Below are 20,605 nucleotides of genomic sequence, written 5' to 3' on the forward strand. Positions count from 1 at the left end.
AAGTGTAGCAGGTATTGTTATACATTGTTATATGTATAATATGTATACATTATTTCATACAATATATACACATTATTATAGACAAACTTGAAGCACAGTATGACCAAGTGACCACATAATTTTTTTTTGAGCCAGTCTTGATCTGTTGCCAAGTTGGAGTGCAGTGGTGCAATCTCAGTTCACTGCAACCTCCACCTCCAGGGTTCAAGCGATTCTTCTGCCTCAGCCTTCTGAGTAGCTAGGACTATAGGCATATACCACCATGCCCAGCTAGTTTTTGTATTTTTAGTAGAGGCAGAGTTTCACCATGTTGGCCAGGATGGTAGCGATCTCTTGACCTCGTGATCCGCCCGCCTTGGCCTCCTAAAGTGTTGGGATTGCAGGCATGAGCCACCATGCCTGACCAACCACACTATTTTACAAGTACATATTCTAGGATGCATTCAGACTTTCAGAATCTCCAGAGTAGGCACGAAGTGCCTTCTTCCTTTTAAGACTACATGAGCTTCTAACAATTATATTCTACGGAGGTAGGATTTCTGCATAGGTGACCCAAGAAAGTGAAGTTATAGCAAGACTCTTAGGGCTTATGATTCTGTTGACCCCTGACTAGTGAGAATGATTCCATTAATCATTTTTTCATTAACAATTCTGAGATTCTTCCAAGGTGCTTCCTAATGAGAGCCAGAGGCAAAAGCAGTGGATGAAACTGAAGGTTGGAAATGCTTTGCATGATTACAAAAAAACTGTCTTACAGGGCACAGGGAAAGGCAACACGATTTACTAAGAGATTATTCTCAAGAATGGTGCTTACATGATTTCCCTGCTAAAGCTTTGATTTTCGTACTTTTTTTTAGCTTTGGAGGTGAAAGTAATACTTCACTAAAAAATAACTTAAAGATAATTGTGTGTTTATGTGCTTAATTTCATATCCTTCTATCCCCCATTCACCTGGCCTACCAGACGGAAAGCAATGCAATACTTGATCCCAGTAGGCGCTGTGGGTCAGGCCTAGTAAGTCTTCCAGGAGAAATCCTCAGCTAGGAGAACATCTATTTTTGCCACCCCATACAACTCACATAACAATTCTGTTTCTGTGTCCTGTTTTTCTCATCCATAAAATAGAAGCAATACTGCCCATGGTGTCCTTTAACCTGAACTGAGTGTTCTATTTTCAGCTGGAGATAAAACATGAATTGATAAAATGAAAATAACCCCCAACAACCTTCTTAATCCTTTAAAATTGCTCCAATTGAAAAGGCAACCCATCACTGAAAACCAAAATATCTACCTTGTTTCCCTTAGTGAAATACCAGCTTCCACTTCACCAGAATCTGACTTTCAGCCTCTCACCTGACCTTACCAGGCTCTGACATTTCCTGTTCGAAGTCAGAAGAAGTTAAGATGGTACCTTGAACACCAGCAATCCTGTGTTGGGTTGTTTTATATTTTGCTAGTATATTAAGAAGAGGGAATAATCTAGGAAATAGGATTTTTAGTCAGTCTTTCACCTTTGGACGACGCAACTTTGCCAAAAAAGAGAACATCTAACTCGAGGTTATACCTGCTAATGTTGTCTATCACACACAAAGGCAACCAGTTAAAACAAGGCTTAACAATAACTGTGACTGCTCTTCACTGTTTTCCTTCCATAAAATGGTAATAATATTTTTCTTCTTCTTCTGTAACTCAGAGATGTGAAAATACAAAGTAAAGCTTATAACAAATTGTGAATGCTCAACAGGAATAAAGAAATAAAATACAGAACTTATATGGTAAAGAAGTATAGAGTAATTAAGAGGCTTGACCTAGGCCTATATGCCTTAACATGTGTAGATCTTAAAATCATGTTGTGTGAAAAACAAAAGCTTGTTGAGCAATGCATACAGTAGACCACTGACGTCAAATTAAAGCCTTGGCACGGGAGGAATATGGAAAGATGGTGGTGGAGGTGGCAGAATTTTGAAATTTCTTTGAATCGCTACAAAAAAAAAAGGAGTGCAATCCCAGCACTTTGGGAGGCCAAGGCGGGCAGATCACCTGAGGTCAGGAGTTCAAGATCAGACTGACCAACATGGAGAAGCCCCATGTCTACTAAAAATGCAAAAATTAGCCAGGTGTCATGATGGGTGTCTATAATCCCAGCTACTCGGGAGGCTGAGGCAGAAGAATCGCTTGAACCCGGGAGGCAGAGGTTGCAGTGAGCCGAGATTGCGCCACCACACCTCAGTCTAGGTGACAGAGGAAGACTCTGTCTCCAAAAAAAAAAGAGTACCTGATTAGTAAGACCGAAAACCCACAGAAAGCAGTTACCACAAAGCTAGGAATATCCATGAACCCCAATGTGCACTTAGGTGAGAATAAACCATTTTACAACCACGAGACCTATGGGCCATCAACTTCTGTAAGGGAGAAAGTAGAGAGAAACAATGGGTGACAGATAAAACTGAGAACAGGAGAATCCCCAGATAGCTGACAGGTGTTGGGTGGAAAGCATGGCGGGCCAATTAGAGAACAACCGCTGGACAGGGAGGGGTTTTGTGCAATCAATAGTTGGTGAATGCAAGGAGTTCAAGACTAGAGAGAATTAGGGACTAGAGTCATCTGGCACCCACAAGGGACCCACTGGAGCTCCCTTCCAGGGCAAGGCACACACTGAGGAGAAACTGCTGGGTGTAGAGAAAGTCCAGATGAAAGTGAATAGGGAAACAGTCAGAAAATCTCAGAAAGCAAGCTGCCACAATTTTTTTTTTTAACACTACCCCAAAACAACAGAAGAAGGAGCTCTGTGCATTTAGAAAAACTACCCTGAACCACGTCTCTTTCTAAGGGTTTTTGAAAACTAATTTCACATAAAAGTGAGCAACAGAAATGGATCTAGGTCAACTCCCATACAAAGTTATTATAAGAAGAAAAAGATTAAGGAACAGAATAACATCCCTGCAGATAGTAAAAGCGTGCCAGAAAGTCATGCCAAAAAAGGATTAAAACATAACATATTATTTCTAAACATATTATTTTAAAATGAGCTAAGAGGCATTAATAAAATGATATAAGACATGAAAAAATAGCAAGAATAAGAATTAGAAAAACTCAGATATGGAGTAAAAGAACTCAGGAAAAAATAAAACATGAAATAAAGAATAAAGAAGTGAAATCTCAACTAGAATGAATACAAGAATAAGTGAAAACAGTAGACGAGGTCTTGAGTGAAATAGAAGGTGGAGAGGAGGAACAATTTTAAGATAAAAAATAAAGAAAGAGATTAAAATACGTTCAAGAGATAGGCAAAATAGCAAAGACAGGCAAAGAAGCTTCAAAATGTGGATGATAGAAATCCCAGAGGAAAGAAACAAAATCAAGGAAACCGAACAAACATTAAAACATTCCTAAAATCAGAAAATGTGTATTTGAAATCACATCAAGAGAGTGCACTGCATGGCTGACAACATCAATACACAGCGGCTGGCACCAAGTTATCTTCTAGTTAGATGACTGAATTTTATAGAAAAAATATCCTCTGAACTTCAAAGTATAAACAGCAAATAACTTGGAAGGACAAGGTAAATTAGATTATCAATAGGCTTTTGAATACTATATTTAAGATGCTCAGGGAAAGACATTATGTGCCAAGGAGTTTTATATACAGAAAAGCCTTGACTTTCATGTATAAAGGGCACAGACAGCCTGTTATCAACATGCAAGAATGCAAGTAATACTTGTTGCTATGAGCCTTTCTGGAGGAATGAACTTTAGACAACAATTCAACTAGAGAGACAACTCATATAAGGGCTGGTGGTGAACATTAATCATTAGGTGCTGACGCAGCTAAGACTAAATGAGGTGAAAAGGGAACGGGTGTTATATGCAGTGGCTATATGCTCAGATAATGTAGGACAATGATTAAAAAGGGTAGAGAAATGGGAAAGGCAGATGCAAAAAAAATTTTAATTGCTCATAAGAATTAGAAAATATATTAATGATGGTAGCATTAGAATTGATATTCTGAGACTGTTTATGTGCAAGGAAGGATAGGTAAATGAGTAATGATTGGAGATTTAAATTCTATCAATCCCTTTGTGCTTTACCATTGAGACTTTGTGTGGAAAGGAGATATAGATACAATACAGAAGACTTTAAGAAAAAAATTTTGTGGTTCTGAACTTGAATTTGAAGTGTCAGTATGAATTCAGATATTTTATCTTAAAGTTGACATGTGTAAATGTATATACATAGGTTTCCTATTTCTGTCCACTGAAGAGGCCTAGAAAGAATGGTCAACTCAAATTAGCCAGGTGTGGTGGCAGGCGCCTGTAATCCCAGCTACCCAGGAGGCTGAGACAGTAGAATCGCTTGAACAAGGGTGGCAGAGGTTGCAGTAAGCCAAGATCGAGTCACTGCACTCCAGCCTGGGCAACAGAGCAAGACTGTCTCAAAAAAAAAAAAAAAAGAGTGGCCAATTCGGTAACAATAATGAACATTCCTAAGCATCTGGTTTATGGTCATTATTTCTCACTAAAAGAAACCAGGGCTTTTAAGAGACATGAGTGATTTCAAGCCTCGGGCTTGATATGTACAAGATAGGGCTGGAACACTTTGTCATACCAGTTAGTGAGGAAACTATTGAAGGTGACTGAGGCTCATGTGCAAAGGACTTCAGTCAGCTTGAAGGAGGTGCCACTGGTCAAAGCTCAATGGGATCATCTGAGCTTCATAAGGATAATAATTGCACTTGACTGAAACCCGTCAGTATGTTTAAGTTCATAAGTTTATCATGATATTTTAAGGAAAAACTAATTGCTTGCTGTGAGATGATAACAGAAAACCAATGCATTACCTTGAAAACTGATACAAGAAAAGAATCAAATATTTATCCTGCCTTTCCTAGATGCCTTTCCACTAAGTACTGTGGGAAAAATGTCTCTAAAATATGATGTGAGAAAGTGTCCAATATATGTCAATTAATAAATAAGATATAAATAATAGATTTGAATATCACAGATTTAAAATCCCAACAAATTAATAGATCTGATAATTGAACATCGACAGCTGCGACCATCACCAAAAGAGAGTTCTGGCACAGTGGCTCACAACGGACCTGTCATCTCAGCTCTTTGGGAGGCCAAGGTGGACAGATCACTTGAGGCCAGGAGTTAGTGACCAGCTTGGGCAACACAGAGAGACCCTGTCTCTCCAAAAAATTTCAAATTAGCTGGTGTGATGGTGTATGCCTGTAGTCTCAGATCCTTGGGAAGCTGAAGCAGGAGGATCTCATGAACCCAGGAGGTCAATGCTGCAGTGAGCACTCCAGCCTGGGCGACAGACTGAGACCTTGTCTAAAAAAAAAAGAAGAAGAAGAAGGAGAAAGAAAAGAAAACACATAAAAGATAAAAGCATCTATGGTGGCCTCCTGATGAAAGAAAGCAATATCATTTATAGGCTTGCCAAAGGAGTCAGACTGGAATAGGATCAAACCTCTGATCAAGCTGCCGATTTTCAGGAAATACAGAGCACAGAGAAACATACTTAATTATACTACAGGAATGCAATCAACACCATCCAGACTGGGAAACTCCACAGGTCAAATTCCACAGCTAAGTGATAAGAAAAAGGAAGGGGTGGAAAGGAAACTTATAGATTAAAAAAGACTCAAAAGACACATCAAAATTTGAAATACTGGGCAGGGTTATGGAATCTAGGGATGCCCACTGAGTGATAAAGCTATAAAGAAATGCAATAAAATAATTTTACCTTAAAAATCAGCACATTGAGCTTTTTGCAGGGGGAGGATGGGATGGGGCATGTGAATGGGACTTCAGAGGAGGCCATTGATCTGTTCTTTCTTGACCCAGACTATGTTTACAAGGGCGTTCATCTTTCAGTAACTGATGAAGCTATACATTTGCTTTGCATGGTTTTCTACTTTTGTCTTGTTTTTGCAAAGAAAAACCAAAAAAATTACTGGCAGAACAATATTGCACATTATTCATGAATGCATACAAGTGAATGTGTAAATATAAAATTTGACAAGAACGATACCCATTAAGTTCACGTGAAGGGGTTCCTGCTAGGGAGGTGGGGCAGGGGAGAATGGAACTGGAGGAAGGGAAAGCTGAAGCTTTCCAAGTATAGGTGCCATGTTTTCACTTCACAAAAGAAAGATGCAATTATGATGTGAATATGTTAAAATATTAACGGTCCATTTGGGACATTCTAAACACACGTGTTTGTGTATTATCCTCTCCCAGTCTTTGTTTTTGAATTCTAAACATTTTAGCCTGTGAATGTATATTATGACTAAAGGCAATAACTTCTCTGAAAAGACTTTGATGCTATTGGCACAGCGTACTGTGTCAATCAAGGATACAATTGCCATTATTCCAGCTACCTGACTTAACAGAAAAAATAATGTAGGCACCCTAGATGAATTAGTTCCCATTAAGTGAATAAAAATTTGGCTCTCAAAAAAGTTTATTCATTATGACTGTTCGAGTAACAGTATTCTATAATGGAAATATGATTAATATTTTATTTCTACTAATACTGAAAAACAAATATGCAACTTGCTTGAACTCAATCAGTTTCTTCCTTTGGTGGGTGTATAAGGTACTTTATTTTTATTTTTTTTAATTTTTTTTTTTTGAGACGGAGTCTCGCTCTGTCGCCCAGGCTGGAGTGCAGTGGCTGGACCTCGGCTCACTGCAAGCTCCGCCTCCCGGGTTTACGCCATTCTCCTGCCTCAGCCTCCCAAGTAGCTGGGACTACAGGCGCCCGCCACCTCGCCCGGCTAGTTTTTTGTAGTTTTTAGTAGAGACGGGGTTTCACCGTATTAGCCAGGATGGTCTCAATCTCCTGACCTCGTGATCCGCCCGTCTCGGCCTCCCAAAGTGCTGGGATTACAGGCTTGATCCACCGCGCCCGGCCTAAGGTACTTTATTGAGATCCAGTTTAAATTAATGAAATGTTCTAGATTATTTTCCCATTTGAAATTTTGAGATCAATTGTTCTCCCAACCCAAAGCTCTGTGTTGGTAGGGCTAGGTATACATCTTGGAATGTGAATGTTGGTCAAGTTAACATAAAATTCTTTATTCATTATTTTGACTTCTTAGTACTTAAGGCAATGATCAGTAGGTAAGCAAATTATTAGTAACGTGGCGGCCATTCAACAGTTTGTTCCCTAAGGGTCCACAGCAATTTCATTGTGCCATGATGGAAAATGAATGTCAGGGAGAAGTTGTCTAGATCATTTTTTTTGTTTGTTTTAATTTCTATGAGCCCCATAAGAATATCAACCTACAGAAATAGCATAATCAGATTCTTCTCTGTCAGCATGGGCAGGAAGTAAAGGCAGTCATGATGACTCAGGAGTGAGAGGACAAGCAGACCCCCAGCAGCATGACCCGTCCCATATTTACCAGGCAGGTAGCTGCAAAGTCTCTCCATCGAGGCCTGGACCGTCGAGTTGTGAACTTGAGCAAGCTGTTCAATCACAGACACCACCAGCACACACCCTGCCCGGGAGGACAAGAACATGTCATTAGTGTCCTACAGAAAACTGAACTGGAGAGACAGGAGAAAGAAGGGGTGTGTGTGTGTGTGTGTGTGTGTGTGTGTGTGTGTGTGTGTCCTTAAGAAGGCCAGCCTTTCCAAAACGGAGAAAGTGATGATGTTTACATGAGCTAGTGCAAGGAAAACAGCCCACATGGAGCAGAAGTTCAACAGATATTAGCTTCTCTCTTCCCCCACTTTCTCTCCTTTCTGCAGTAGATGGCTGCAGAATAGGATCATTCCCATCCTACACATTCACTTGGTAGGAGGAGAATCCAGGATACAATTTTTAATTTTGGAAAAGCGATGGAAATTGCCTAGCATTTGAAGTCGAAAGATCTGGGATTGAGTCCTGACTTAGTAATCTTGAACTCACCATGTGGCCTTTCTGAACCTGGTTTCCTCCTTGCAAAGCAGGTAATATGTTTCCCATAGGGCTGCTGTGATGGTTAAATGAGATAAAAGTGAGACTGAGTGTGTCTTTGAAATCATAACACATTGTAAAATATCATTTTACCTCACAGCTATAAAGCATACTACTTGAAAGCATGCATGAACATGGTAAGTGTCTAGGTGGACAATTGTATTAAGTTAGGAATATATTCCTTCTGTTACTTTGATATGTGGTAAGTGTGAATGCCTAGAGCTCCTAGGCTGACATTCCTAGAAGATTCTATCACTTGCTTAATTTTCTGAGCAGCAGGGGAAAGCCAAACCTTTTTTTCCAGAGAAAAGGGACTCTTTTTTTTCCTTATAAACAAGTGGTTGGTCAAAGATCAGTCAGTATGTGAGAAGAAATTGTTAGATCCCATTGCAGTAAGAAGAATGGACACTTGCTGGCAGAGGTTCATTTCTAAGGAGGCAAAGGAAGGTTTATGTCCTACAAAAGATGTTCCAGGGAGCCTGGGCCAGCAGTAGGCTCATGATTGTCCATCTGTGCAAGGAGCTAGAGACCCACATTTACACACAGAGTATCATTTAAACCAAATTTCCAGCAGGATTCCTTGAGGGAAGGTGGCTGATAATGGATATGAACAATAAAATTGGGCATTTCTATACATAAAGAAGTAAAATCTTCTATAAAATGAGAGATTGCTGATGAAGAAATGAGAGACTTCTACTTTCTAGATGCTGCAATGTCTGATGGTGTTTTGGCCTCGATGTTCTGTCCCCTGTCTCTGGACAGACAGAAAGGTTCACCACATCTGCAACAGTGAAATCTGGATTACCACGGTCTTCCTGGGCTCTGAGAATACCTACTTGAGGATGCATTGATCACCATTAACTATCAAGGTTGATTGGCTGTGTTTCTAACCTAATGCATGGCTCTTGAGGATTTCCTTAATTGCAATTAATTTAGTAGCTGACGCTTATCAGCACTTTATGGTCTTGTGCTTTCCTATATATTTGTTTTATTTAAAAAATAACTTTTCCAAAAATACAAACACAATGCAAACTTATTTTTTAAATTTTATAAAATACAGAACAGTATAAGAAAAGATAATAAACATCACTCAACCCACCCAGAGATAACCAATTTCACTTTTATTTATGAATATATCCAATGCATTTAATACAAGTAAATATTTTTGGCATTAATAACGTACTTTTACACCCTGGTTTATGTCTCTGATAATCACCTATTAAGATGGGTGAAAGGTGAAGCTAAATAAATTTTAACAACTACAACTAAAAATTAATGATAAGTAATTATATTGCTATGTGATAAGAGGATGCAGTATGGTGCAGTTGAAAAGAGAGAGGCTTTGACATAAACTTGAGCCACTTACAAATGGTGTGACTTTGAACAAGGTACCTACCTTTCTGAAACTTTATTTCTAAGAGTTTAAAGTTAGACCATATGTTCCTCGAGGGCAGGAATGAGGTCTTATCATCTCTAACTCTAAGTTCCTGGCACTGTGCCTGGGTTGGAGAATAAAGGCAAGAGACTTTAAGTTATATATATATGTTGTATATATGTAATATAATATAATATATATTATATATGTAATACAATATAATATACACACACACACACACACACAATGTATGTGTATATAGATATATATGAGATGAGGTCTTGCTGTGTTGGCCAGGCTAGTCTCAAACTCCTGGCCTCAAGTGAAGAGCCACATGAGTTGCATTACAGTGGTTGGTTGCTGGGGGCTCCCTAGCAAAGGGCTAATGGATGCACCTTCAGTTGCTTCCCAGCTCAGTCATCTCACACAAGTTACTTCCTCTGTGTTCCAGTCTCCACTTGTGGACATGGCTCCACTCCTCATTCTGGCATGAAACAACCAGTGCCCTCTCTAGAGCCAAACAGCAGCTTCTGTAGCATGTGGTCATGATGTGCTGCTGCTCATAATCAAGGAAGAATATGATGGAGACTGAGTTGTATGTTAATCTGTTCACGCAGCTATAACAAAATACCTGAGACTGTTTAATTTCTAATAATAGAAATTTGTTTCTCACAGTTTTGGAGGCTAGGAAATTTAAAATCAAGGCACCAGCTGATTTGGTGTCTGGTGAGGGCTTGCTCTCTCCTTCATAGATGGCACCTCCTGCTGCATCCTCAAGTGGTTGAAGGGGCAGAAGTGCTGGCGCACTGTGTCCTCTCATGGCTTTGATGGGCCCCAGATGAATAAAATATGATCTTTGTTCACAGGAAGCTCACAGTGAACTTCCAAAAATCACATGAACTGGATAGTAAATACCGGTCAAAAGCTAGGGGAGATGTGATTTTGGAGAGACCATAACAGGTAGGAGAAGAGCAGGTGACAGAAGAGGCACTCCCAAGAAAGAAACAAGACTTGGTGGCCTGAAACATCCCGGTATATTTCCCCATATATTTCTCACTTTAATTAGCAGCAACTTTTCTTTCTCATTAATATCTAAAATAATATTCTTGCAATCAATGGCATAATAGACTTGATGAGATGCAAGAATTGAAAACCAACAATAGTTTGGTGCAGCAGGAATAGTGGGTGACCGTAGGGCATAAGGTGAACTTTCCTTGGAGTCTGACCTTGAGGAGTCTCCCTTCCTATGACCCCAGTGATCATAAACCTTGGATGCTGTTTCCTCTCCCTGAAAATTCAACTCCATCATTAGCATTTGTTTTAATCCATGGCTTAGAAGGATAAATGCAAGGCGAATGGGGCAGCTTGAAAGCAACCTGCTTCTTTGTACTTACACATGTGGGCTTTTCTTCTGAATTTTACTCAGAGAAATCCCATCAAGGACTCTTATGACAGTTGTGGCTTCTCAGAACTGCTGGCTAAAATTGGAAAATCATTAGCTAGATAAAAAGAAGCAAAAAAAAAAAAAAAAAAAAAATCTGTCTCTGAACACTGGGTGAGTCTTACCGCCATCATCACTTTGCCCAGTGAAGAGTTATGATGATCAAAAGCACCCTGCAGAAAAGGCCATAATGGGGTTTGAAATCGTGAACACCCAGGTTGGGCTGAGCTCTGATCTGGAGTCCTGCTCACTCAGCCATCTCCACCTGTCTCCAGTGGGCTCACCTCTCCTTCCAGTTGAATTGTTAATTTCAGGTGTGCAGTGAGATGTGTTCTGAATCCTTTAGCAGCAAAAATGGAGAAATGGACTTTTCTACAGTTTCTAATAAGAGGTTTCACTTCCTTGACAGGCTAACGAATGTTTTTCCTGGGAGAAATGCATCGGCAGAGTAATTCCTACCATTACAGACTATTCTCTGGCTTCTAATAAAAGGCCTGGCTCTGTTAAAGTGAATTTGTCTGAGTTGCTGTTCATTTAGGAAGTGAGGAGAGGGGGCGAGAGCTATGCATTTTGCTCAGTGGTCACCATCTGAAATCTCACATATGGAAAGTCTCTTCTCACCTGGTATCTGAAAATAATGAGTATAATAGAAACAGACACTCCTGGTAGCACAGGAAAAGAAGCAAATGGGCCCGAATAAAAACACCTGCCACAGGGATCACGTCTGGCCACATACCTCAGGTAGACTGCAGACTGGGCCAAGGAATCCTTTTGATGTGAAACAGACTCTTGAAACTCTAATTATAATCATATCTGTGCTGGCTGGAAATGAAGCCAACTGCAGAGAGGGGTCTATTAGATTTCCCATTTGTCTGAAACCCACACTTCGCTGAAAAGCCTTAAAAGCACCTGGCAGTTTTCAGAGCCACAGTCAGCGTGACTATACTTCCTTTTTGACCCCGAGTAGAAGCATGAATAATTCATCGCATTGCTAGTGTGTGCCCTACGGTTTTCAAAATGTTTTTTTGCATATATTATTATCTCATTCGAACTTCACAACTCATAGATGTAGGAATTATTACTCTCATTTTACAGATGAGCACATGGAGGCTGAGTGGGTAAGTACCTTGCCAAGTATACAGCTAGTAACAGAGGAAATTGGGACTTGCACACAATATTTGGTGAAAAGAAAACAAGAAAGAAAGATGTAAAAATATTCACCTAAAATGTGTCTTACTGCTGGCCTTGTTTCCCTAAGATGCTAGTTACTCAGAGAGCGTGGCACATAACTCTGGTGTGAATCTCACTGCATCCTACCCTTTCTTTCTTCTGCTTCCTCCTCTCAGAGTCTGGACATGGATAGAGAGAGGCAAAGGAGGAGAAAGAAAGAGAATGGAAAGGAGGAAAAGGAAGGCTACCTAAGGTGCTCTGGTATAGTACAGAGTAGAAGAACTGGGGGTTTAGAGAGATCTGGGCTCAGATACTGCTTCTATTACTTATGAATTGGTGCATTTGGCAGGATTTTGGCACCCACGGAATGGAATAACAATGCCCCTTGTTTGGTATATTAGAAACAGCCACATAGTTTTTGCACTTCCTCCCGTAAAGTGATGGTGTCTATATCCCAGCCCTTTGAATCTGGCCTGTGACTTGCTTTGACCAGTATGTGAAGGAAGAGACAGTGTGTCAGATTGGAACTGAGTCCTCCAAAAGCTTTTCAACTTCCACTTTTGCCCTCTTTGACACTGCAGCCGTGAGCCTGAGCCAACCTGCTGGAAAGGCCCCATGATGGAAAACCGAGGTGCTTCAGTCAACAGATCACCCAGATCATTCCAGATCACCCTGCCCTGCCATTTCATCATCTACCAGCTGAACGCCGCTGCAGGAGTGAGCTCCAGGAGACCAACTGAAGAATTATCCAACTGTGCCCACCTCACAGAATCTTGGGCTCATAAATGATGGTCGTGTAAGTGTGGGGTGGTTTGTAATACAGCAAAGGCTATCTGCACATCTGGCAAAAGTGTCGTGAGACTTATGTGATACAACACATAAAATGCACATGGTGCCTGGCACGGAGCAGGCATTTAGCAAAAATTAGTTCATCTCCCATCTACTAAGGCCACCACAGAGAAGACACATCTTCTCCACGAACTCTTTAAAAAATAAAGGCACAGAAGCTCATCTTTGGAAAATATGTTGCATTATCAACAACATTTTTACTTTCATCGGCTTGAATCTTCTTTTATTGCAGACAACTAGTGTTTTCACTACATTTGAGTAGATTACACTCTGTGGCCTAACCTAACTACTATTTGAAACATTGTTTTTATGAGAAAATGCTCAGTGGGTTCAAAGCTGCCAACGTTGCCAGAACATTGTCAACCAGAGAGGCACTGTTTTGGGCAATTAGTGGAGAAAACAAAGGCTGAGGGCATTGATGAGTGAGCAGAGCCCAAGTAAGGCAGTGAGAAGAAACGAGCAGACTGTGTTAAGAGACGTACGGTGACTGGTTTAGCTGATTTAGAAATTTACTAAAAATGAATAATCAAAAAATGAGAGTGAGGATGTCAGGACACATTCATCCTGTCATTCATTCAACATGCACTTTTCAGCACCTACTATGTGCCCAAAAGCTTGAAGAGACACATGTGAATAAAAGAAGTCACAGACCTGTGGGGCAAACTGATACATAAATAAACAATCTGAGAAACCCGTAAGTATTGTGATAGAGGGACCTGGTAGTGCTTTGGGGGCACGCTGGTGTAACCTCTCAGTGATAGCCTCTCAGAGGAGCTGAGTCTTAAGGGATAGGAGGAACTCATTCATCAGAAAAAGGAGAAAAAGTTTTCCATGTATAGGAGTTTTTTAAGAATTGGAAGTAAGAAAGAGAAGAGTTGGCCAAGACTAAAATTCAGAGTCAGTGAGAAAGGAAGAGTGAGAGAGGTAGGAAAGGGCTAGATTGTGAAGCACCTTGAAGGCCATACTACAGACTACAGAATTCAAGAAGTAGAGTCTAGAGTGCAGACTGTTAACTAATGGTTTTCTGTGTTTAACTCTGTATCTTCTAAAATAAACTTGAAAAGCTATGAACTTACACATTTTAATGGACAACAAGAAATTATTAACGGAGGCCGGGCGCGGTGGCTCAAGCCTGTAATCCCAGCACTTTGGGAGGCCGAGACGGGTGGATCACGAGGTCAGGAGATCGAGACCATCCTGGCTAACATGGTGAAACCCCGTCTCGACTAAAAACTACAAAAAACTAGCCGGGCGAGGTGGCGGGTGCCTGTAGTCCCAGCTACTCGGGAGGCTGAGGCAGGAGAATGGCGTGAACCCGGGAGGCGGAGCTTGCAGTGAGCTGAGATCCGGCCACTGCACTCCAGCCTGGGCGACAGAGTGAGACTCTGTCTCAAAAAAAAAAAAAAAAAAAAAAAAGAAATTATTAATGGATATCAATCTAGTTACAAAGGATATAAATTTGGAACAATTGTAAATATTACAGTGGAACTGTTAGAGTAACCTTCTAGTGTATCCAAAGGGATCTAAATACTATAGTGATTTCTATCTAGTCTCATCCACTTAAAAATATATGGCCAAACTCTTATTTCACACTGATTAATTTTGCATTGATAATTCCTCTTCTTGAATTGAAAAGCCCACCTCCTGGAATTCTTCTTCAACCACAGAATTTTATCCAAATGCAATGTGTTTTTATAGTTGAAATTATTTTTTAATCCCACTATTGATCAATAAAGTATTGGTATTGATCTCAGTACTAAAAGCATGTTTAAAACTTAAATAAAAATTTTAATTTCCTGTGATACTTCAAGTTTGGAGTCTGGATTGAGTTTTCTTTGTTAGTAAAATTAACTTCTCTAAACAATAGATTGCCAATTTGATAAACTATTATTAGATGATAAAGGTAAAATGTTATTGGAATTGCACCTCTTAATGACATTATTGAGCCTTTTTGATTGGTACCTATGTCTGTGGGGAAATACTACTTATTCATGTAAAGAGACAAGGTTCAGCATCACTTTTGTTCCTCTTTTTCATTGTTAAACATGTAAGTACTGAAAAACATGTTTACTTGAATAAATAGATCAGAATTGAAGGACTTTTGATATAGCAATGTCACAGAATTCTTTGAACTTCTTCTGAGGTAAATGCCAAACATGTTGGAGTAAATTATCATTGAAAATTATTTTAAATGATGTATAACCTGACAATTTCATTAAGTTCCCCTTCCATTTTATTGAAAGCAAAGAACTAGACGCTACCTGACTTATAAAAACATGTTAAATCAATCATCTTTTACTTTCTCATTTTTTTGCGGGAGGAATATGCAAAAATATTTATAGTAGTTACTATTTTGCTTAGCAAAATCCAGTGAAAGCCTAATACACTCAGGGGCGGGCATGGTGGCTTACACCTGTAATCCCAGCACTTTGGGAGGCTGAGGAGGATGGATCACCTGATGTCAGGAGTTTGAGACCAGCCTGCTCAACATGGCAAAACTCTGTCCTGTTAAAAACACAAAAAATTAGCCAGGTGTGGTGACATGCACCTGTAATCCCAGCTACTTGGGAGGCTGAGGCAGGAGAATCACTTGAACCCAGGAGGTGGAAGTTGCAGTGAGCCGAGATTGCACTCCAGCCTGGGTGACAAGAGCAAAACTCCATCTCAAAACAAACAAACAAACAAAACCCAAAAAACAAAAAACACTCAGAAATAATTGGATAATGAAAATATTGTCCTTTTCAATACACTTTTGACTATACTACATTTTAAATAAAATTCCTTTACCTTAAGGTATGCTTTATATACATTTTTGTCAAATGTTGGAGCTGATACTTCCTCCATTCAATTTATAAAAAATGTCCTCTGTATAAACTGAAATGACAAATCCATATTTTATTATTAAAGAAATTAATTGAATTTTTCTTTCAGAAGAATGTAACTTCATTTTTCAACTCACTTCAATATTTGCATTCTAAGACCAATAGTTAGACGTATAAAGATATAGAGAATGGATGGATAGATGATAGGAAAATGAATGGATGAGTGGATGGATAGATTGATGGATGAATGGTTGCAAAGAGGATAGACAGATGATGGATGGAACGGATATGTAGGCAAATCAATAGGGAGAGAGGGGGAGAGAGAGAGAGAAAAAAATAATTTTACACTCTGCCCAATATTATTCCGTCTTTACACACAAATCTACTTGCTAACGTGGAAAATTTTCAGCTGACAACAAATGCTTACTACTGCCAACATTTTCGCAAATGTTTTGTTGACTGTCTAACTGTTCAAATTTAGAACTATAACAAAAGAAAAGAACAAGATCCAAAGCCCACAAATGTATACCTGGACGATTTTGAAAGAAAATATATCAAAATATCAATAGTGATCATCAGGATTTGGGAATTGCAATTGATTTTATTCTTTAAAAGTACTCTTCTATATCCAAAATCTCTATGAAAACCATGCATTCTTTTATAATTAGAAAAAAGCAAATTCTATTTTATCAAACATAACTTATTAAATATACTTTTTAATAGCTGCCTTCTACCTTAATACATTTTGGGAACACATGAAATATGAAAATTTCTAGAATACCATTTTGTGTTTCAGGCTGTCTACTAGGCGTTTTTACAAATTTTATCTCATTTAATCTTCACAACATTCTCATGAGATTGCCTTTTTCCAGATTTCCTTAGAAATGTGAGGCCCAGAAAGGTTAAGCAATATACTTTAATCCTTTCAGATCAGCAGGGGCTAACCCGTGATTCAAATTCAGAACTATTTCACTTTAAAATTTATGTAGTGCCACACTACATATATTAAAACAGCATCCTTCCAAATGGAAAATTATCACTCATGTTAATTAAAACAATCATTGCTATACTAACGTCTATGGGATTTGCAAGTATTGCTTCCAAGTGTGTGGCTAATCTTTTGGTTTTCTAGTGATGTTTTGCGGAGAGCAGAGTGTTTAAATTGGATAAAGTATAATTTAACAACTTTTCCTTTTGGACAGTGCTAAGAATCTTTGCCTCATCCAATGTCACGGAGATTTTCTTTTAGAAGTTTTTTTTTTGTTTGTTTGTTTTGTTTTGTTTTGTTTTGTTTTGTTTTGTTTTTTGAGATGGAGTCTCGCTGTCGCCCAGGCTGGAGTGCAGTGGCCGGATCTCAGCTCACTGCAAGCTCCGCCTCCCGGGTTCACGCCATTCTCCTGCCTCAGCCTCCCGAGTAGCTGGGACTACAGGTGCCCGCCACCACGCCCGGCTAGTTTTTTGTGTTTTTTAGTCGAGACGGGGTTTCACCATGTTAGCCAGGATGGTCTCGATCTTCTGACCTTGTGATCCGCCCACCTCGGCCTCCGAAAGTGCTGGGATTACAGGTGTGAGCCACTGTGCCTGGCCTCTTTTAGAAGTTTTATGGTTTTAGCTCTTACCTTTAGGTCTATATTCTATTTTGAGTTCACAATTGTGTGTGATTTGAAATAAGTATCTAAATTGTCCCTCACCGTTTTTTTGCATATAGATATCCCATTATTCCATAACCCTTTATTAAAAGACTACCCCCTTGCCTTTGAATTATCTGGGAAACTTGGTTGAAAATCAGTTGTCTGTAAATATACCTGTTTATTTCCAGGCTTCCTATTTTGTATCATTTGTCTGTGTCTGTCCCCACACCAATACCACACTATATCAGTTACTGTAATACTTACAATAAGTTTTGAAATCAGGTAGTGTAAATTCTCCAATAGCGTTCTTCAAAATTGTGGCTTTTCTGGCTTCTTTTAATTTCTATATAAATTTGAGAATCAGTTTTCCAATTTCTACAAAAAAATCCTATTAGGATTTTGATTAGAATTGTGTTTAATCTATAGATCAATTTGGAGAATGCTGCCATCTTAACACTATCGAATCTTCCAATCTATTGACATGACACATCTCTTCATTTCCATAAAGCCTTCTTTAATTTCTTTTAGCAATGTTTTGTAGTTTTCAGTGTAGAGTAATTGCATTTCTGCTGTTAAACTTATTCTTAAATATTTTTATTACTTGTAAGATTGTTTCTTAAGTTTAATTCTTAAAAGTTTGGTGCTAATATAAATAAAAAATCAAGCAGGGCGCGTTGGCTCATGCCTGTAATCCCAGCACTTTGGGAGGCTGAGGCAGGTGGATCATGAGGTCAGGAGTTCAAGAGCAGCCTGGCCAACATGGTGAAACTCTGTCTCTACTAAAAATACAAAAATTAACTGGGCATGGTGGTGCATGCCTGTAATCCCAGCTATTCGGGAGGCTGAGGCAGGAGAATTGCTTGAACCGAGACCGGGAGGTGGAGGTTGCAGTGAGCCAAGATCATGCCACTGTACTCCAGGCTGGACTACAGAGTGAGGCTATGTCTCCAAAAAAAAAAAAAAAAAAAAAAAAAAAAAAAAAAAATATATATATATATATATATATATATATATATATATATACACACACACACACACATATATATATATACACACATATACATATATGAATTTTTGTATATCAATTTTGAATCCTGCTAAACTCGCTTATCAGTTCTAGTAGGTTTTTTTTGTGGATACCTTAGGATATTTCTATATTTAGGATTATGTTGTCTGAAAATACAGTTTTACTTACTCCTTTCCAATCTGCATGACTTTATTATTTTTCTTTTTTTATTAAACTGAATAGAATCTTCAATATAATGTTGACTAGAAGTGGTGAGAATGGACATTTCTACCTTCCTCCTGATCTTAAGAGGTAAGCATTCAGTCTGCTATCATTTAATACAAACAGTCAGAAGTACGGTTTTCAGAGATGCCCTTTATCAGGTTGAGGAAGTCACCTTTTCTTTCATGGTTTGTTGAGAGATTTTAACATAAATGGGTGATAAATTTTTTCAAATAATTTTCCTACTTCTATTGGGCTGACAATGTAATTGTGGCCTCTATTATACTAATTTGGTGCATTCCATTAATGGCTTTTCAGATGTTAAGCAAACATGCATTCTTAGGATAAACTCTACTTGGTCATGGTATATTATTCATTTTACATGTTGCTGTTTGTCAATATTTTGTTAAGGGTTTTTGCATCTGTTTGTAAAATTCTGTTATTTTCTTTCCTTATGATGTCTCTGTCTGGATTTACATGACAGAAAAACATAAAATGAAGTGAAATGTATTTCTTCCTCCTCTATTTTATGAAAGAAATTGTGTTGGATTGCATTATTTCTATTTTAAGTACCTTATAGAGTTTACTAGTGAAGCCATCTAGGCTTGGGATTTTCTGTACCTGGTTGAATAGTGTCCTAAAATTCATGCCCTTCCTGGGACTTCAGAATGTGCTTTATATAAAATAAGGTTCCTGCAGATGTATTAGTTAAGATGAAGTAATACTAGGATAGAGTGGTCCTTAATCCAAAATGACCAGTGTTCTTTTAAGAAAAGAGAACCACACGTAGAGAGGAGAATGCCACGTGAAGACAGACACACAGAGGGAAAATGGCCAGGGGATGATGTGGGCAGGACTGGAGTTATGCAGCTGTAAGCCAAGGAATGTGAAGGATTGCTGGCAACCAAGAGAGGCTAGGAGAAAGAGGTGGACACCTAAGTGCAAATTTCTAGCCTTCAGAATTGTATAAGAGGATAAGTTTTTGTTATTTTCAGCCACCTAATTTATGGTAATGTTTTTATAGCATCCCTAGGAAACAGATATAATTTCTAATTATGAATTCCATTTCTTTACTTGGTATACGTCTATATGCATTTCCTATTTTTTCTTAAATCATGTCTCCTTTCAGAATTTGTGTATTTTATCTAAACTCTCCCTCTACCTTCTTGGCACAAAATTGTTTACGATCTTCCCTTATGATCCTTTTAATTTCCTTTGGGTCTACAATGATGTCCCCTCTTGTTTAATTCTTGATTTTGATGACAGCTTTATCTCTCCTTTTTAAATGATCTAGCTAAAGGTTTATCAGTTTTATTGATCATTTCAAAGGGACTATATTTTGGTTTCATCGATTCTCTCTATTGCATTCCTGTTTTTTATTTTATCACTTTCTGCTCTGATCGTTATTATTTCCTTCCTTCTAGTCAGTTTGGCTTTGGATTCTTCATTTTCTGGCTTCTTGGGGTGGAAACTTAAATTATTAATTTTAGATTTTTCTTTTTAATATGTGTTTAAAGTTATAAATTTTTCCATAAGCACTGCTTTAGCTGCTGCATTCAATAGATTTTAATATATTATGTTTTCATTTTCACTTAGGCCAAACTATTTTCTAATTTTCAAATAATTTTACTATTTTTATTGATATTTAATAGATATACATATTTTCATGGCACCCGTGATTATTAATACAATCATATAATGTTTAAAGATCAAATCAGTGTAATTGGGATATCTATCATCTTAAAAATTTGTCATTTCTTTATGCTAGAAACATTTGAATCATTCTCTTCTAACTATTTGAAATGCACACGAGGTTATTGTAAACACTAGTCACTGTACTAATCTATTGAACACGGGATATTATTTCTTCTATCTAGGTATGTATTTGTACCCATTAATCAACCTCTCCCCTCCTCCTATTCTTCCTGGCCTCTGCTAACCACTGCTACTCTATCTTTATGAGATCCATTTTTTTTATCCCACATATATGAGTGAGAATATGCAATATTTGTCTTTTTGTTCTTGGCTTGTTTTACTTAATATAGTAACCTCCAGTTGCATCCATGTTGCTGCAAATGACAGTCTTTCATTTTTTTTGGGCAGAATAATATTCCA

General features: G+C 38.4%; 1 protein-coding gene across 4 annotated transcripts in view; it reads right to left on the bottom strand.

Moving 5' to 3' along the window:
* The window catches only part of AOAH (acyloxyacyl hydrolase), a 208,937-nt gene that overhangs the window by 167,250 nt on the left and 21,082 nt on the right, over window positions 1-20,605 (bottom strand). For all 4 annotated transcript variants that reach the window (XM_030931867.1, XM_010361136.2, XM_030931868.1 and 1 more), the window contains exon 2: window positions 7,418-7,513. In XM_030931867.1, coding sequence (XP_030787727.1) covers window positions 7,418-7,513 — 96 coding nt within the window. The remainder of the gene's footprint in view (window positions 1-7,417; window positions 7,514-20,605) is intronic.

This window comes from Rhinopithecus roxellana, chromosome 6, assembly GCF_007565055.1.
Source record: "Rhinopithecus roxellana isolate Shanxi Qingling chromosome 6, ASM756505v1, whole genome shotgun sequence".
Lineage (NCBI taxonomy): Eukaryota > Metazoa > Chordata > Mammalia > Primates > Cercopithecidae > Rhinopithecus > Rhinopithecus roxellana.